The sequence below is a fragment of the Bos indicus genome, chromosome 3 (assembly GCF_029378745.1).
Source record: "Bos indicus isolate NIAB-ARS_2022 breed Sahiwal x Tharparkar chromosome 3, NIAB-ARS_B.indTharparkar_mat_pri_1.0, whole genome shotgun sequence".
NCBI lineage: Eukaryota > Metazoa > Chordata > Mammalia > Artiodactyla > Bovidae > Bos > Bos indicus.
This window is the reverse complement of record NC_091762.1, coordinates 25,682,531-25,700,395: the sequence shown is the minus strand read 5'-3', so window position 1 is coordinate 25,700,395 and position 17,865 is coordinate 25,682,531. Positions and strand designations below refer to the sequence as shown.

The following is a 17,865-nucleotide window of genomic DNA, read 5'->3' as shown; positions in this document are numbered from 1 at the left end:
TTCTCCTCCTGCCCTCAACCTTTCCCAGCATCAGGGTCTTTTCAAATGAGTCAATCCTTCGCATCGGGGGGCCAAAGTATTGGAGTTTCAGCCTCAACATCAGTCCTTCCAATGAACACCCAGGACTGATCTCCTTGCAGTTCAAGGGACTCTCAAGAGTCTTCTCCAACACCACAGTTCAAAAGCATCAATTCTTTGGCGCTCAGCTTTCTTTATAGTCTAACTCTCACATCCATACATGACCACTGGAAAAACCATAGCCTTGACTAGACGGACCTTTGTTGACAAAGTAATGTCTCTGCTTTTGAATATGCTATCTAGGTTGGTCATAACTTTCCTTCCAAGGAGTAAGCGTCTTTTAATTTCATGGCTGCAATCACCATCTGCAGTGATTTTGGAGCCCAGAAAAATAAAGTCAGCCACTGTTTCCACCGTTTCCCCATCTATCTGCCATGAAGTGATAGAACCAGATGCCATGATCTTAGTTTTCTGAAAGTTGAGCTTTAAGCCAATTTTTCCCCTCTCCTCTTTCACTTTCATCAAGAGGCTCATTAGTTCTTCTTCACTTTCTACCATAAGGGTGGTATCATCTGCATATCTGAGGTTATTGATATTTCTCCCGGAAATCTTGATTCCAGCTTGTGCTTCTTCCAGCCCAGCGTTTTTCATGATGTACTCTGCATAGAAGTTAAATAAGCAGGGTGACAATATACAGCCTTGACGTACTCCTTTTCCTGTTTGGAACCAGTCTGTTGTTCCATATCCAGTTCTAACTGTTGCTTCCTGACCTGCATACAGATTTCTCAAGAGGCAGGTCAAGTGGTCTGGTATTCCCATCTCTTTCAGAATTTTACACAGTTTATTGTGGTCCACACAGTCAAAGGCTTTGGCATAGTCAATAAAGCAGAAATAGATGTTTTTCTGGAACTCTCTTGCTTTTTCGATGGTCCAGCAGATGTTGGCAATTTGATCTCTGGTTCCTCTGCTTTTTCTAAAGCCAGCTTGAACATCTGGAAGTTCATGGTTCACGTATTGCTGAAGCCTGGCTTGGAGAATTTTGAGCATTATTTCACTAGCGTGTTCAGATCAGATCAGATCAGTTGCTCAGTCGTGTCCGACTCTTTGCAACCCCATGAATTGCAGCACGCCAGGCCTCCCTGTCCATCACCAGCTCCCGGAGTTCACTGAGACTCACGTCCATCAAGTCAGTGATGCCATCCAGCCATCTCATCCTGTGTCGTCCCCTTCTCCTCTTGCCCCCAATCCCTCCCAGCATCAGAGTCTTTTCCAATGAGTCAACTCTTTGCATGAGGTGGCCAAAAGTACTGGAGTTTCAGCTTTGGCATCATTCCTTCCAAAGAAATCCCAGCGTGTTAGATGAGTGCAATTGTGCAGTAGTTTAAGCATTCTTTGGCATTGCCTTTCTTTGGGATTGGAATGAAAACTGACCTTTTCAGTCCTGTGGCCACTGCTAAGTTTTTCATATTTTCTGGCATATTGAGTGCAGCACTTTCACAGCATCATCTTTCAGGATTTGAAATAGCTCAACTGGAATTCCATCACCTCCACTAGCTTTGTTCGTAGTGATGCTTCCTAAGGCCCACTTGACTTCACATTCCAGGATGTCTGGCTCTAGGTCAGTGATCACACCATCGTGATTATCTGGGTAGTGAAGATCTTTTTTGTACAGTTCTGTGTATTCTTGCCACCTCTTCCTAATATCTTCTGCTTCTGTTAGGTCCATACCATTTCTGTCCTTTATCGAGCCCATCTTTACATAAATGTTCCCTTGGTATCTCTAATTTTCTTGAAGAGATCTCTAGTCTTTCCCATTCTGTTGTTTTCCTCTATTTCTTTGCATCGATCACTGAGGAAGGCTTTCTTAACTCTCCTTGCTATTCTTTGGAACTCCCATTCAAATGGGAATATCTTTCCTTTTCTCCTTTGCTTTTCACTTCTCTTCTTTTCACAGCTATTTGTAAGGCCTCCTCAGACAGCCATTTTGCATTTCTTTTTCTTGGGGATGGTCTTGATCCCTGTCTCCTGTACAATATCATGAACCTCCATCCATAGTTCATCAGGCACTCTGTCTATCAGATCTAGTCCCTTAAATCTATTTCTCACTTTCACTGTATAATCATTAAGGATTTGATTTAGGTCATACCTGAATGGTCTAGTGGTTTTCCCTACTTTCTTCAATTTCAGTCTGAATTTGGCAATAATGAGTTCATGATCTGAGCCACAGTCAGCTCCTGGTCTTGTTTTTGCTGATTGTACAGAGCTTCTCCATCTTTGGCTGCAAAGAATACAATCAATCTGATTTCGGTGTTGCCCATCTGGTGATGTCCATGTGTAGAGTCTTCTCTTGTGTTGTTGGAAGAGGGTGTTTGCTATGATCAGTGTGTTCTTTTGGCAGAACTCTATTAGCCTTTGCCCTGCTTCATACATAGTGGTGTATGTATACATGTCAATACCAATTTCCCAATTCATCCCTTTCTATCCCCCAGCCAACACTATTTCCTCCTTGATATACGTGTTTGTTCTCTATACTCTGTTTAATGAACAAAAAAACCCTGAAATCCCTACTTGCCACCGTGACCTCAAACTCAACATGTCCAAACCTGATCCCAACAGGTCCAGACCTGACTTCCACTTCTCCCTACACTGTTGCTCCTTTACTGCACTCCTTATTTCAGTTATACAGCAACATCCAACCCCTCACCTAAGCTAGAATCCTGAATTTTCTTGACTCTTCCTTCATTTCTTCCTTCATCCTGTACTTTCAATGGGTTATTATGTACTTTATATTCTATTGCTAACATTTCTAACAGTCATTCCTGCTCTCTTCCAGCTGCTCTCAGTGTCTCAATGCTTACAAAAACTTTGGCAATAAGCTCTCAACTGCTCTCTTGCTTCTCTTTTCCAAGCCTACATATTCACTGTCGCCCCTATGTTATCTTATGTTATCCACCTTGCTAAACATTTTTGATGGCTCCACACTGCTTACAGGTTAAGATCCAAAGGCCCCAGCATGGCTCTCCGCACTGACCACTAACTACCCTTCCACCTCCACCCCTTAGTTCTATTTCCAACTACAGCATATGCTTCAGCCACTGGCTTCTTTGCTGGACTCAGAATACACCACTTGCTGTGATGTTCCCCTACTTCTGCTTTCATGGTCACCTTTGACTAGAATACCCTTTATCCACCATGACCCTCTCTTAGTGAACGCCTGCTCATTTCTCACTACCCAAAGACCATCTCCTTTGTAGATAACGCCATCCTTCCTTATGTTACCCCTGTAATTGTCTGAATAGCCCTCCTTGTGTGAACTTCTCACAGCTGTTTATAGCTAGTCTGTGAGCTTTCTGAATGTCAAGTAAACTTAACATTAATATTACTAAGGCCTACCACGCCTTAGGAATATGGCAAGTAATCATTCAAAAATAACTAACAACTGAAAGAACATTTTATGGCTCTGGTTACTGATGTAGTACAGCCTGCCTTGTTCACTACTATACCTCGAGAACCTAACAGAGGAGACCCATTTGTTGAAGGACTGAACAAAACTTCCTAATTCTCTCTCCATCAGGTGACAAATTTCTCATCTCTCCCTCTGTTCTGCTTTAATAGTTAAAAAAAAAAATTAAAAAAGGAATTTCTTCCATCCTATATTCACTTTGACACCAAGTTTTAAAGTTTACACACAATAGTTTCCCAGCATAAAACCGTGGGATTTCCTTTGGAAGACAAAATACAACACTCACTAGTAACCTAATTGAATTCTTTCAACAGCAGAGTTCATTCAGAAAAGTAATTCTGTAAAAAGGAGTGAAAAAAAAGAGTGCTATCATGGCTCCGTGGTTTTAGTGGTCTACACCCAGTCAGAATGCCATGTGCCTAACTTTTAGTAAAAACTCTTCAACGGGAGACCCCGGTTCGATTCCTGGGTCGGGAAGATCCGCTACAGAAGGGACAGGCTACCTACTCCAGCAGTCTTGGGATTCCCTTGTAGCTCAGCCGGTAAGGAATCTGCCTGCAATGTGGGTAGACCTGAGTTTGATCCCTGGGCGGGGAAGATCCCCTGGAGAAGGGAAAGGCCACCCACTCAAGAATTCTGGCTGGAGAATTCCATGGACTGTATAGTCTATAGGGTTGCAAAGAGTTGGACACGACTGAGCGACTTGCACTTTGACCATTCCCAACGGGTGAGAATCACATGTAGGACATTAAAATTTCCAACCTGGGAACACAGTAAAGACAACATCATTGCCTTTTTTTTCTCACCATTGTATTCTCTACCACACAGCATGGCTTAGAACACAGTAGTCACTCAGACTTCTGTTGAATGAGTAAATAACCTGATAAATTTATCTAAATGCAGATGGTTCTTTAAGGTTTCTTCTGGAGAAAAACTAAACTGCACATGAACTAAGGAAAAATAAAAAAATAACGAGCCTTGGTACAACTATCAGGAAGATATTACTTAGACTTCAGATGAAATAAATTTCAATGACAGTGTAATAAGTGAGACAGCTTTTGGAACTAAGGACTTAAGAGTCACATTCTTAGATTTGTTTTTGGCCTGTATATGCTATAAAAGCCTAAAGGCCATTTATTTCCCAGATACTCAGAAAGCATATGGGCAAAGAGCACAATTGGGTTTGTGCGTGTGAATATATTTTTTAATGAAATAGTATAGTTTTGCTATTAGATTTAAGGTGTAATAAGTCAAGTAGGTCTTCTAAAATACAGGTTAACCTGCTTATCTTAAAGCTTTACATTTCCTTTGTGCTAATTAAATCTCTGGAAGTTGTTTCACCGAAGTCCCTTATGCCTATTTTTGATCTTTATCTGCTATTTCTACAATTACTGTTCAAAGCTGACTCCTTTATGGTACTGCATCAAGTAACTTTTCTGGGGGCCACAGAGCTAGAATTAGATTAGTAGAACTGGGACCAAAAACCAGTAGTCTTAATTAGTTTTTCAGAGCCTTTTCTACAAAATAATGGTGCCTCTCTTTAAATTCTAATCCATATGATTATTTCAGTAAAAAATGGAGACACAAAAGGCCTAACTCAAGCTATGAGATACGGGGCACAGGTTAAGTGAAACCAGAGACAGTTGAAACCTGCCAAAAGCCTTGCCAGGAAGAATTATATAGAGGCAGGAACTTTGCTTTGGTAAGGGATCACTGAGAATACATGCAGGCTAGCCATAACACAGTAGTTTCCCACCAAAGCAGTCCTAACTCGAGCATAATGAATTATGTAGTATAATACACAGGTTACTAGACTTGGGAGTCAGAGGCCTGGATATATGTTCCAAGTGTGCATAACTCTAAGAACATGATAAATTTCTGAGTCTCTTTATTCGTAAAACAGATACTACACTATTTAAAGCTCAGGGTTGATGGAAGAAATAAAATGGAATTTCTTTATCCCCTTTTAAGATATGTATTTCTTCAGCAAGGACCATTTGTAAAGTACTAGAAATACACAGATGATAAGAAAAGATCTCTGCTCCTCAAGAAGCTTAATGTAAGTATAATGTATATAAGCTGTAACTGTAAAATATATAAATTTACTATAAAATCCTTGCATAAGAAAAATTTTAGTTTTCGAAATAACTAATCATTAAATACATTTAAGATTGAATATGCTCTCACTCTAAATTTTAGACATATAACCTAGTAATAGCAATAATAATTTCATACATTCACACACTTTTGTAATTTTTGGGTGAATATAAGACTTCCAGCTTTCCATCTTTAAATTCCAGACATAGAAAGGGGTTGTAAAATGATCTCGTATAGTATCCCTCCCAAATAAAATGATCATTTAGCCTCGGCGTGAACATTCTAAATGACAAAAAATACACTTAAAATACCTTTCTATTGCAGATAGTCCATCTCAGGTGGGACCAAATCTTCCTTGTCACTTGGTCTTAGACCTATCTTATAAAGCTGAACGTCTTACCTACAATCTTTACAAGGATGTGTGAACTTCCTGAAAGAGCATGTAAATGTCCTACGTATGTACATTCCTCTGGGAAAGGGTCCACAGCTTTCTTTCATCAGGTGCTCACTGTAGTTTATGACGACTTCCAAAAAGGTTAAGAACTACTGCTCTAAAAATGTCACACAGAATAAGTCCACATGAGACTCCTTGAGATATCTGGGTACCATGCATGCTAAGAGCATGCTCTTCTCTAGGAGAAATACCACTAATGTTTCAGACTGTTTGCCCTCCAATCTGTCAGTCTCATGAGATATGACACGGAGAACTATATACAAAACTCGAGATGTGGTCTGAACCTGTATAAGACAGTAAGATCAGGGACTCCCTAGAGTATCATATTTTCACATAACATATATGACATTCTGACTCACAATTATTGAGTCTAGTCTTTTAAAAACCTAAATGCAGGGTTTTATATTTAAATAGCACATGTGAAAGCTACTGTTTAAACTGCAAAGGGCTATATCAATCTGATATTATAAAATCTGTTTTGACATCATTGTTCCAATCTGCTAAGATTATTCTGAATTATGATTTGAATACCAAATGTGTCTCAGCTTGGTATCATTTTTCAAACTTAATAGGTAACTTTTCTAAGCCTTTATTCAAATGGATTAAAATGTCAAACCTAGAAAGTAAACTGAGAGCTCTGCAACCTGTCAATACAAACTTCCCTCCAGGGTGCCATGATCAGTTAATCAACAAACCTTCTTTAGCTATAACTATTTAACTAGTGATAAAAAGCTTTTGTTTTTAAATTCAATTTATGTACAGTATCCCCGATCCTACTTAGGAAATGTTATGCTAATTTATATAGTTTCTCCAACATTACTTACGAAGTGCTATGTGTGTTGCGTCCTCTAAAGGGTAACCCCGTTTTGCAGAGTTGATGACACAGAATCCAACAGAAGACATGGACTGCTCTCTGCAATCAAACAGAAAACACAAAAATTATACTACAAACCTTCAGAATAACTAAATAGAAAATGCAGCTTTATTTCTCCTTCCCTGTCCCTTCAACAAATCTGCCATAGTTAACCCAACTGCACTATATAGTATTATATTAATATATAACTTAACTGCACCATTTGGAGGAAATACATTCTGAGGAAAATGGGAACTAAGTGAAATGTGAACAGGTTAAATTCTCAAGTCGCCTAAATCCATTCCTTTTATTCTGTCGAGTTTGAGAAGATGATGAATTCTACTTTCAGGGTCCTCCTAAATTGTCTAAATTCCTCAAAATTTGACTTTCAAAGCTGGGTTTCATTTTAAAACAGGGCCTTTAACAATATATGGCATGCTATGTCTAGGAATTGAGTTAGCCGTACTTTGCCAGCTGGAGTACGTTTCTGTAGCAGCTGTACAGGGAACTCTCAGCGGCGGTGCGATAGCGGCTCTTGTATTTAGGTCCCACCGTATGAATGATGAACCGGGCAGCTAGATTAAATCCTTTGGTTAATTTTGCTTCACCAGTCCGGCAACCTGGGAATAATGGAGAATATGTAAGTCATGGAGTTGTTAGGAAAAACAACAACAAACCAACAGAACAATGCATGAAACAGAGAAAGTATTAAGAACTTTGCGAAATTTCAGTTAAAAATACGGACTGAACACAAACATCTCTAATCACCAAATGACAGTAAAGCAATACAATAGGTATAAAAACAGAGACAAAGAGGGTGGGAGAGAACATGAAGCAGAAAAAAACACCATCAAAATTTTGGAAGGAATAAAGTCAGTGGACTAGAAGCAACTGATTAAGTAAAGCAGAGAAACCTAACTGCTTGCAGAAATGGGATGACCAGTATGAAGCAAACTGGTGTGCTCGGCAAGGCAGTGTTGGAGAGAAGACAGACTGGTCTGATTCAAATCCTGAATCTACCATGTTCCTGCTATGACACTTTGGACAAAGGTTTGGCCTCCAATTTCCTATATAAGAGAGACACTAATAGTACTTCCTTCACAGGATTAAATGAGTTATTAATCTATGCAAAGTGAATTCAGAAATTAGCTATTAATACTATTGTTGTTATTACTGAAGAACACTAAAAAGGCTCAGAAATTGGAGGTCCTAAGAACTTCTAAAGACTATAAGGTGAAGTGGGACTAAGAAGAGTCTGAGTTAAAAGTCTGTATAAAAACATTTAATCTGCAACAACCTCTCCCTCAGCCAGCACAGTGAGGTGATGATTTCTTTACCACCACAGCAACAGGAAGGTTTATTCTCAGGAGATACTGAAATAGAGAGTTTCTGGACTCCAGAACCCCAGGCACGGCTGAAAAGATGGGATTTCATTAAAGTGTTATACTCAAGAGTAACAGCTCCAGATCTCTGCTCCTAACTGGCTTCTAACACAGACATTCATGCTTATACCCCTGGAAGATTCTCTTTCAGGAAACTAAGAGGCTCAAACCAAAGGGCCTACAGATTCTGATAAATTAGGGATGGTTCCTCAATGAAACAGCAGGGTTCCTGCTGAAGCAGATGGTGGATCTCTATCTGCTTCGAGATCCACCAAGCAATTAATGATCCCTGCCTATGCACACCGGAGAAGGCAATGGCACCCCACTCCAGTACTCTTGCCTGGAAAATTCCATGGATGGAGGAGCCTGGTGGGTTGCAGTCCATGGGGTTGCACAGAGTCGGACACGACTGAAGCGACTTAGCAGCAGCAGCAGCAGCAGTCTATGCACACAAAGCTTCCCAGTAGCTTCTCAATTCTTCCCTGCTCAGTAAGCTGACACTTGATCACCAGAAGTGAGGAACTGTTTCTGTTGTTGTTCAGTTATTAAGCCGTGTCCAACTCTTCACGACCCCATGGACTGCAGCGAGCCAGGCTCCTCTGTCTTCCACTGTCTCCCAGAGCTTGCTCAAATCCATGTCCATTGCATTGGTGTTGCTATCTATCTCATCCTCTGCTGTCCCCTTCTCCTTTTGCCTTCAACTTTCCCAGCATCAGGGTCTTTTCCAATGAGTTGGCTCTTTGCATCAGGTGGCCAAAGCATTAGAGTTTCAACTTCAGCATCAGTCCTTCCAATGAATATTCAGGACTGATTTCCATTAGGATGGACTGGTCTGATCTTCCTGCAGTCCAAGGGACTCTCAAGAGTCTTCCTTCTCCAGCACCACAATTCAAAAGCATCAATTCTTCTTTGATGTTTCTTTGATCAATTCTCAGCCTTCTTTAGGGTCCAACTCTCACACCTGTACAATGCTACTGGAAAAACCATAGCTCTGAATATAGTGATCTTTGTCGGCAAAGTGATGTCTTTGCTTTTTAACACACTGACCAGGTCTGCATAGCTTTTCTTCCAAGGAGCAAATGTTTTTTAATTTCATGGCTGCAGTCATCATCCACAGAGATTTTGGAGGCCAAGAAAATAAAATCTGTCATTGTTTCCACTTTTCCTCTTCTATTTGCCATGAAGTGATGGAACCAGAAGCCACGATCTTAGTTTTCTTAATGCTGAGATTCAAGACAGCTTTTTCATTCTCCTCTTTCACCCTCATCAAGAAGCTTTTTAGTTTCTCTTCCCTTTTTGTCATCAGAGTACCATGTGCCTATCTGAGGTTGTTGATATTTCTCCCAGCAATCTTGATTCCAGCTTGTGATTCATCCAGCTTGGTATTTCACATGACATACTAAGCCTCTCACAAATGGAGCAGAGAAAAGGCAGAGGACAAATGCTTAAAAAAAAAAAAAAAAAAAGACAACGTTGGGACTTCCTTGGTGGTTCAGTAGTTAAGAATTTGCTTTCCAATGCAGGGGAGAGTGATTTGATCCCTGGTCAGGGAACTAAGATCCCACATGCCATGGAGCAACTATGCCCACATACCACAACTACTGAGCCCATGCGCCACAACGAGAAGCCCTTGCACCACAACTAGAGAAAGTCCATGCGCCACGACAAAGACTCAGCGCAGCCAGGGAAAAAAAAAGACAATATTGGGAAGGAAAATTAAAAAGAGAGCAAAAAAACTCCCAACACTGTAATTACTGCTCTTGGAGAGATAAAGAAAACATAGTACATCTGAAAACAAAAGTACAAGGTTATATTTAAAAAAAGAAATATTCAGAGAACAGGAAAAGGCATTTATCTAACTGTTATAGCTAAGTGAAAAATATGACAGCAGGCATAAAAAGTTCAATAGACAAGTTAAACCTAAAGTTGATGAAATCTACCAGAAAATAAACAGATGGAAGACAAGAGGTAACAGATATAAAACTTGGAAGATGAAATGGAAGGTACAGATTCAATCAGGTTTCTTCAAAGACAGAACAGAGAATACAGCAGGAAGAAAATTATTAAACAAACAAAACAAGAAATTTCCCCTAATGGAAAGATGTAAGTTTCTAGACTCAAAGAGCATATGGAATAACCAAACTAGACCACACCACATCACTTAAATTACAATAAAAGAACATCAGAAATAAAGATGAGATCATAAAAGTTTCCAGAAAAGAAACCAGTAACATACAAAGAATCTGGAACAATAACATCACATTTTTCAATAGCAATAATGAAAACCGATAACAATGGAGCAATGCCTTCAAAGTCTGGAAAATAATTTCTAACCTAGAATTTTATTTCCACCCAAACTACCAATTAAGTTTGAAGGTAGAAATAAGACCTCAATAGTTTTGTCCCCTTTCACCTTTCCCACAAATCTTACGGTGGATTTACTCACAAAAATGAAGGATTATATCAGAGAAAGGCAAGTGATGTTACTGGTTTTATTATTACAGCTTCATAGTACAGTTTGAAATCAGGAAGTATGTTGCCGCAACCTCTGCTCTTCTTTCTTAAGATTTGTTTGGCTATTTGGAGTCATTTGTAGTCCCGTAAATTTTAGAACTGTTTTATCTATTTCTGTGAAAAATACCATGGGAGTTTGGATAGGGATTGTACTGAACCTATAGATGGCTTTGAGTAGAAATTAAAAATATTAAAGTAACAATTTTACTTCTTTTGGATTTGGATGCCTTTTGTTTCATTTTCTTGTCTAACTGTTCTGGCTATGTTGAGGTATGTTTCCTCTACATCAAATATTTTGAGAATTTTTATCATGAAAGAGGTGTTGAATTTTGTCAAATGCTTTTTCTTCATCTGTTGGAAGGATGATATAATTAAATTGCCAATGTGTTTGGTTTGCAACTATCTTGTTGAGAGTTTTTTTATCTATACTTATCAGGGATATAGGCCTATATTTTTCTTTTCTTGTAGTTTCCTTGTCTGGCTTTGTTTCAGGCCTTGTAAAACAAGTCTGGAAGTATGTACTCCTGAACTTTTTGACTGAGTTTGAAAAGAATTGAAATTAATTCTTCTCTCTCTCTCTCTCTCTCTCTATATATATGGTATAATTCACCAGGGAAGCCACCAGGTCATGGGTAATCTTTGTTGGGAGGTTTTGATTGCTGATTTAAACTCCTTACTTTTTTCGTCCATTCAGATTTTCTATTGCATCATGGTTTAGTCTTGGTAGATTGTATGTTCACTAGGAAGTTATGTTTTTTCTAGCTTATCCAATATATTGGCAAATAACTGTTCATACTAGTCTCTTATAATCCTTTGTCTTTCTATAGTATTAGCTGTAATATCGCCACTTGCATTTAGAATTTTGTTTGAGTCCTCTTTCCCTCTTTGGTTAGTCTGGATAAACATTTCTCCTTCTTTAATTTTTATTTTTTTAGTTTTAAGTCAACTCTTTATTGCTTTTTTTCAACTGTATATTTTCTAATTTTTATTTCTGCTCTAATATGTGTTTCCTTTCCCCTTTGATAATTATAGGTTTAGACTGATTTTTCTTTTTTTCTAATTCCTTGAGGCCTAAAATTAGGCTGTTTGAGATTGTCCTCCTCTTCAGTTCAGTTCAGTCGCTCAGTCATGTCTGAATCTTTGCGACCCCTTGAACTGCAGCACACCAGGCCTCCCTGTCCATTATCAACTCCCAGAGTTTACCCAAACTCATGTCCATTGAGTCGGTGATGCCATCCTGCCATCTCATCCTCTGTCGTCCCCTTTTCTTCCTGCCCTCAATCTTTCCCAGCACCAGGGTCTTTTCAAATGAGTCAGCTCTTTGCATCAGGTGGCCAAAGTACTGGAGTTTCAGCTTCAACATCAGTCCTTCCAACGAACACCCAGGACTGATCTCCTTTATGATGGACTGGTTGGATCTCTTTGCAGTCCAAGGGACTGAATTTGGCAATAAGGAGTTCATGATCTGAACCCCAGTTCAGCTCCCAGTCTTGTTTTTGCCGACTGTATAGAGCTTCTCCATCTTTGGCTACAAAGAATATCTGATTTCGGTGTTGACCATCTGGTGATGTCCATGTGTAGTCTTCTCTTGTGTTGCTGAAGAGGGTGTTTGCTATGATCAGTGCATTCTCTTGGCAAAACTCTATTAGCCTTTGCCCTGCTTCATTCTGTACTCCAAGGCCAAATTTGCCTGTTGACTTCCTACTTTTGCATTCCAGTTCCCTATAATGAAAAGGACATCTTTTGGGGGTGTTAGTTCTAAAAGGTCTTATAGGTCTTCATAGAACCATTCAGCTTCTTCTCTTCTCTTACTGTAGGCATTTATTGCTATAAATTTCTCTTATAATTGGGTTTAAAAAATTTTTTGACATCCCATAAGTTTGGCATGCTTTATTTTCCTTGTCTCAGGATAGCCTCCTTACTAGTCTTCTGTGTGGATGCCTCCTTACTAGTCTTCTGTGTGGATGATTTATCCAGTGTTAAAAGTAGGGTACTGATGTCCTCAATTATTACTGTATTGCTATCTTATTCCTCCATTCAGTTCTATTAATATTTCTCTTCGATACATAGGTGCTTCAATGCTGGGTGCATACATATTTACAACTGTTATATCTTCTTGATGAACTGATCCCTTTACCACCATATAGTGACATCTGTCTCTTCTGACCAATTCTGACAGAAAGTCTATTTTATACAATATAAGTACAGCCACTCCTACTCTCTCTTGGTTTCCATTTGCAAGGATTATCTTTTTTTAGTCTCTTCACTTCCAGCCTGTATGTGTCATTTAAGCTAAAGTGAATCTCTGGTAAACAGCATATTGTTGGAATTTTTTTTAGTCCTTCAGCTACTCTGTGTCTTTTAGTTGGAGAATTTAGTCCTTCTGCATTTAAAATTATTATTAATAGGTAATTATTGTCATTCTGTTAACTGTTTGATGGTTTTTTCAGTTCTTTACCCTTTAGTCCTCTCTTACTGTATTGCTTTTTTTTTTTTTTAACTAGTATGCTTTGATTTTGTTCTCTTTATCTTTTGTGTATCTATTGTTACCTTTTGTGTATCTATCATAGGTTTTTTCTTTGTAGTTATCATGAGGATTACATCAAACATCTTATAGATTTAATTGTCTATTTTTGCTGATAACAAACCTTCACTTGTGATGTTACAAAAAGATGCATCTAATACTGTTGGTGTTTTCAGTAGAAATGATGCATTATCACCTCTGAGTCTCTAAGTTAAAATCCCAAGGAATGTCTATTCATTTATTTATTAGCTACTGAAAGGATGCCTTTACTGTTCTTGGTATTGGGAACACAGAGGACAGTAAGACATGCAGTTCCTGTCCTCATGGAGTTCAAAGTTTGATGGGGACACAATCATTACATAAACAATTCATAAAATTATAATTAAGAGCTCCAAGACAAGTACTGCAGGCTGGAAGCATATACCATGGATAGAATGACCAATTCTGAAGAAAAGAAAATAGTGCTTTCAGGAAGAGATGTAAGCAAAGACTTCAGAATTAAGAGAGAACACTAGTACATGCAAAATTGAAAAGGAGCTGGGTGACAAGGCAAAAGGTAAAAGGGGACCTGGAAGTGAGTGAGTGAGATCTTGCAAGCCCCTGGAGACCAGTATAAGGAGTCAGGATTTTATTTTAAGCGCAATGAGAGGCCACTAAATGGTTTGAAGCAGGGGAGCAATAAGAAGGGATTTACAATTTAAAAAGAAAATACTTCCTGTATGTGGAAAACAGATTTAAGAAAAGAATGGATGTAGGGAGACCAGTTGGGAGGAAGGCGATGACTATAATCCAGATGGGGATGATGGCAGCACAGGCTGGGATGAAGGCAGTGATAACATAGAGAGATTCAAGGTTGATTTAGGGCTTAAAGACAGACATATGGGGAAAAAGAAAGAGCAAGTGTTAACCCTAAAGAGTTTTGCATGACAAATGTGGTGGTTGATGATAGTGCCATTTTACTATTAGGTGAGATAGCAAATTCTCACCTAAGAAAAGCTGTTAGATTGAGCTTTCCCATTCTGAACTTGGGTGATTAATGTTTTAAACTTACTGCAATACTTTTATATTCATCCCTGTCAATTTTTTCCATTTTTTGGCTCATACTTCAAGGCAATGGCACCCCACTCCAGTACTCTTGCCTGGAAAATCCCATGGACAGAGGAGCCTGGTGGGCTGCAGTCCATGGGGTCGTTAAGAGTAGGACACGACTGAGCGACTTCACTTTCACTTTTCACTTTGATGCATTGGAGAAGGAAATGGCAGCCCACTCCAGTGTTCTTGCCTGGAGAATCCCAGGGATGGGAAGCTTGGTGGGCTGCCGTCTATGGGGTCGCACAGAGTCGGACACGACTGAAGTGACTTAGCAGCAGCAGCAGCAGCAGGAGTCTAGAACCTAATGTCTCTCCTCTGTTACTCCTCTCACCATTTTTTATCATCTACAGATTTGGTTAAGTCATATTTTGTAATCATTTACTAAGTTGTTATTAAAAATGTTAAAAAGAGGACAGACTTAAGTATTTAGCCCTTTAGTGTATCACTGATAATCTTTCTCCAGGTTGGCACTGATTAATTAATCAATACAACTGAGGAGTGTAGCTAGCACCATATACAATACTGAATGCTTAGGATGTGCCTAGCACTTAATAGGGAAAAGGCAATGGCACCCCACTCCAGTACTCTTGCCTGGAAAATCCCATGGGCGGAGGAGCCTGGGGTCCTGCAGTCCACGGGGTTGCGAAGAGTTGGACATGACTGAGCGACTTCACTTTCACTTTTCACTTTCATGCATTGGAGAAGGAAATGGCAACCCACTCCAGTGTTCTTGCCTGGAGAATCCCAGGGACAGGGGAGCCTGGTGGGCTGCCGTCTATGGGGCTGCACAGAGTCGGACACAACTGAAGCGACTTAGCAGGAGCAGCACTTAATATCCATTACATAATTTATTCTTCATGATAATTTTTTTCCATTTTCAAATATTCACTGAGCTCTCGTTATGAGTCAGGAACTGAGGTAGGGATTGTTATCAGGGACTACTATCATCATCCCCCTTTTAGAGATAAGGAAACAGGCACAGAGGCAAATTAACTGGTCTTAAGTCACATAGTTCGTCAAGGACAGAGTTATAATATGAACCCCAGCTTGAAGACTCTCCAAAGATATGCTGCTAAAAATTGAGTTTTTATTTTGTAAACTTAAATTTCGTTATTTTATTTTTTTAAAAGTCGTAAGTCCAGATTTAAGGTGTAAGTGAGAATATGCGCGCGCCCCACCCCCCCCCCCCCCCACACACAGAGGCCATCAGGAATTTTTCCAGACCAGTTTCTGTTACTCTTTTCAAAGAACTTCTCAGCTTTATCCCTAATACATTTTGTAATTTCTACATGTTTTTCATAGCATCATGCTTTTAGTTAAATTGAGGGCTTTTTCCCCCACTTCTCCCCTCCCGGTTAAAGTTTAGTGTCTTGATAAGATAGATTATTTAACTCTTCTCTCTCTATCCCTTCTTTCATGGTCAACATTATAAATGTTCTTGTTCAAATTCTAATACCTTTATTAGGTTAGAAACCAATTGTCAGTGTTAAATCACAGAGGTCTAAGAAATGAAGACTTTTATAGAGAAGGGATTTGTTGTTTACATTTTAAGAAAAATTGCTTTATTTCATAAATATTTTTTATAAAATGGGATGACTAAATTTCACAATATTCTCTTTGCACTCAAATAACAATAACAAAAAGTTGCCAGGTTGGCAAGTTAAGAAAATAAATGAAAATAAAGTAAACAAGATTCCTCCTATTTCCAATTCCAAAGAAATATTCCAAGAATAACATTCTGGTTAAAACATACAAACAAAAACAGCAAGTACAGAATTAACCCAGAATGCATTTGCTCTTAAAATGCACTTGTGGTTTTTTGCCAGTAATTCAATTTCATTACAGAAGTGCAATACTCTTATGTCCAGGAGGTATATAAAAATTTCTCTGTCAACATCAAAACTCAATAAAAAAAGCTTCAGTTTAGACAGAGCATAGTTGTTTTATAAGGCTTATCAGTGCAAGACAATATACAGTCAAGAAAATGTTACCAAAGATCTAACCTGCTATGACAACTGTCATTTTAAAATTCAGGAACACGAGAGAGTTTTACTGAGTAAAAGTCTCAGCATTCAGTTTCTAACACATTGTGGGTTTATCAGAGGCTGTAATTGAACAACACCAATAGAGCTAAATCTACTTAGAATGACACTATACTTCTTCAAACATCAAAATATATGCTTCCTAAGCACTGACAGACCTAAGAAAGTTCACTTACCTCTAAGTTTCTGGAGGTCCTCCTTCAAATCAGGCCCTGCAAGCATGAAGATACTCTCTGACACAGGATTCTTATCCGTGAGACTTTCATTGCTGGTATTCACAATAGCTGTACAGTTCAGTAATGCCACATCTCCTTTCCTGAGGAAACAATAATTAAGAGCAAGTGTAGGGAAGAGGAGGCAGATGAGAATGTTAGTTTCTGATTCTTTCAAAACATTCTGTCTTCAATGCCTTCACAACATTGGTTTTACTAGTTCACAGACTTAAGCAATAGTAAAAAGTTGTTCCTAATTCAGAAAGGCTAATAAGGCATCTCAGATAGATCCTGAATGAAAAGTGCTACAAATGTGAAACCCATAAAGCTATCATGTCATTCCTTGGCTTCTTCCATATGCCTGTTACATTGCAACACAAGTCTTACAGAGCTGAAAGTAGGTGGTTTTTAGAGTTTAAACATAGCAACATTATTCATAATAGCCAAAAAGTGGAAACAACCCAAGTGTCCATCAACTATTGAACTGATAAACTAAATGTGGTATACCCATGCGATGGAATATTACTTGGCCATAAAAAGGATTAAATTACTGATTCATACTACAACATAGATGAATCTTAAGAACATTATGCTACATCACAATTGATTCCATTTATATTAAATGTCCAGAATAGGCAAATCTAGAGATAAAAAGTAGATTAGTGGTTGACTGGAGCAGAGAGTTGGGGGTGGGTACATTTATTTACTAGCTCACAAAATTGAGCAATAGTAAAAAAGTTGTTCCTGACTCAGAAAGGCTAATTCTTGAATACAAGTGCTAAAACCTCAAAACTCACAAAACTATTATGCCATTCTTTTCCTTCTTTCTTAAGAGATGTGTATAAGACAGGGAGTGACAGCTAATGGGTACAGGACTTTGGGTTGATGAAAACTGTCCATGGTGATGGTTGTACAACTTTGTGAATGTACTGAAAACCACTGACTTGTACAATCTAAATTAGTGAATTGTATAATATATGAATTGGGGGTTCCCAGCTGGCTCAGTGGGTAAAGAATGTACCTGCGATGCAGGAGATGTGAGTTCAATCCCTGGATTGGGAAGATCGCTTGGAGGAGGGCATGACAACCCACTCCAGTATTCTTGCCTGGAAAATCCCATGAACAGAAGAGTCTGGTGGACTAGAGTCCATAGGACTGCAAGGAGTCAGACATGACTGAAGTGACTGAGCATGCATGCATGATATATGAATTCC

General features: G+C 38.9%; 1 protein-coding gene across 4 annotated transcripts in view; it reads right to left on the bottom strand.

The window, feature by feature from the left end:
- GDAP2 (ganglioside induced differentiation associated protein 2) overlaps nucleotides 1-17,865 on the bottom strand; it is a 64,582-nt gene that overhangs the window by 35,906 nt on the left and 10,811 nt on the right. For all 4 annotated transcript variants that reach the window (XM_019956726.2, XM_070785831.1, XM_070785833.1 and 1 more), the window contains exons 3-5: nucleotides 16,616-16,755; nucleotides 7,352-7,505; nucleotides 6,857-6,945 (exon numbers count right to left, since the gene is read on the bottom strand). In XM_019956726.2, the coding sequence (XP_019812285.1) occupies nucleotides 6,857-6,945; nucleotides 7,352-7,505; nucleotides 16,616-16,755 (383 nt within the window). The remainder of the gene's footprint in view (nucleotides 1-6,856; nucleotides 6,946-7,351; nucleotides 7,506-16,615; nucleotides 16,756-17,865) is intronic.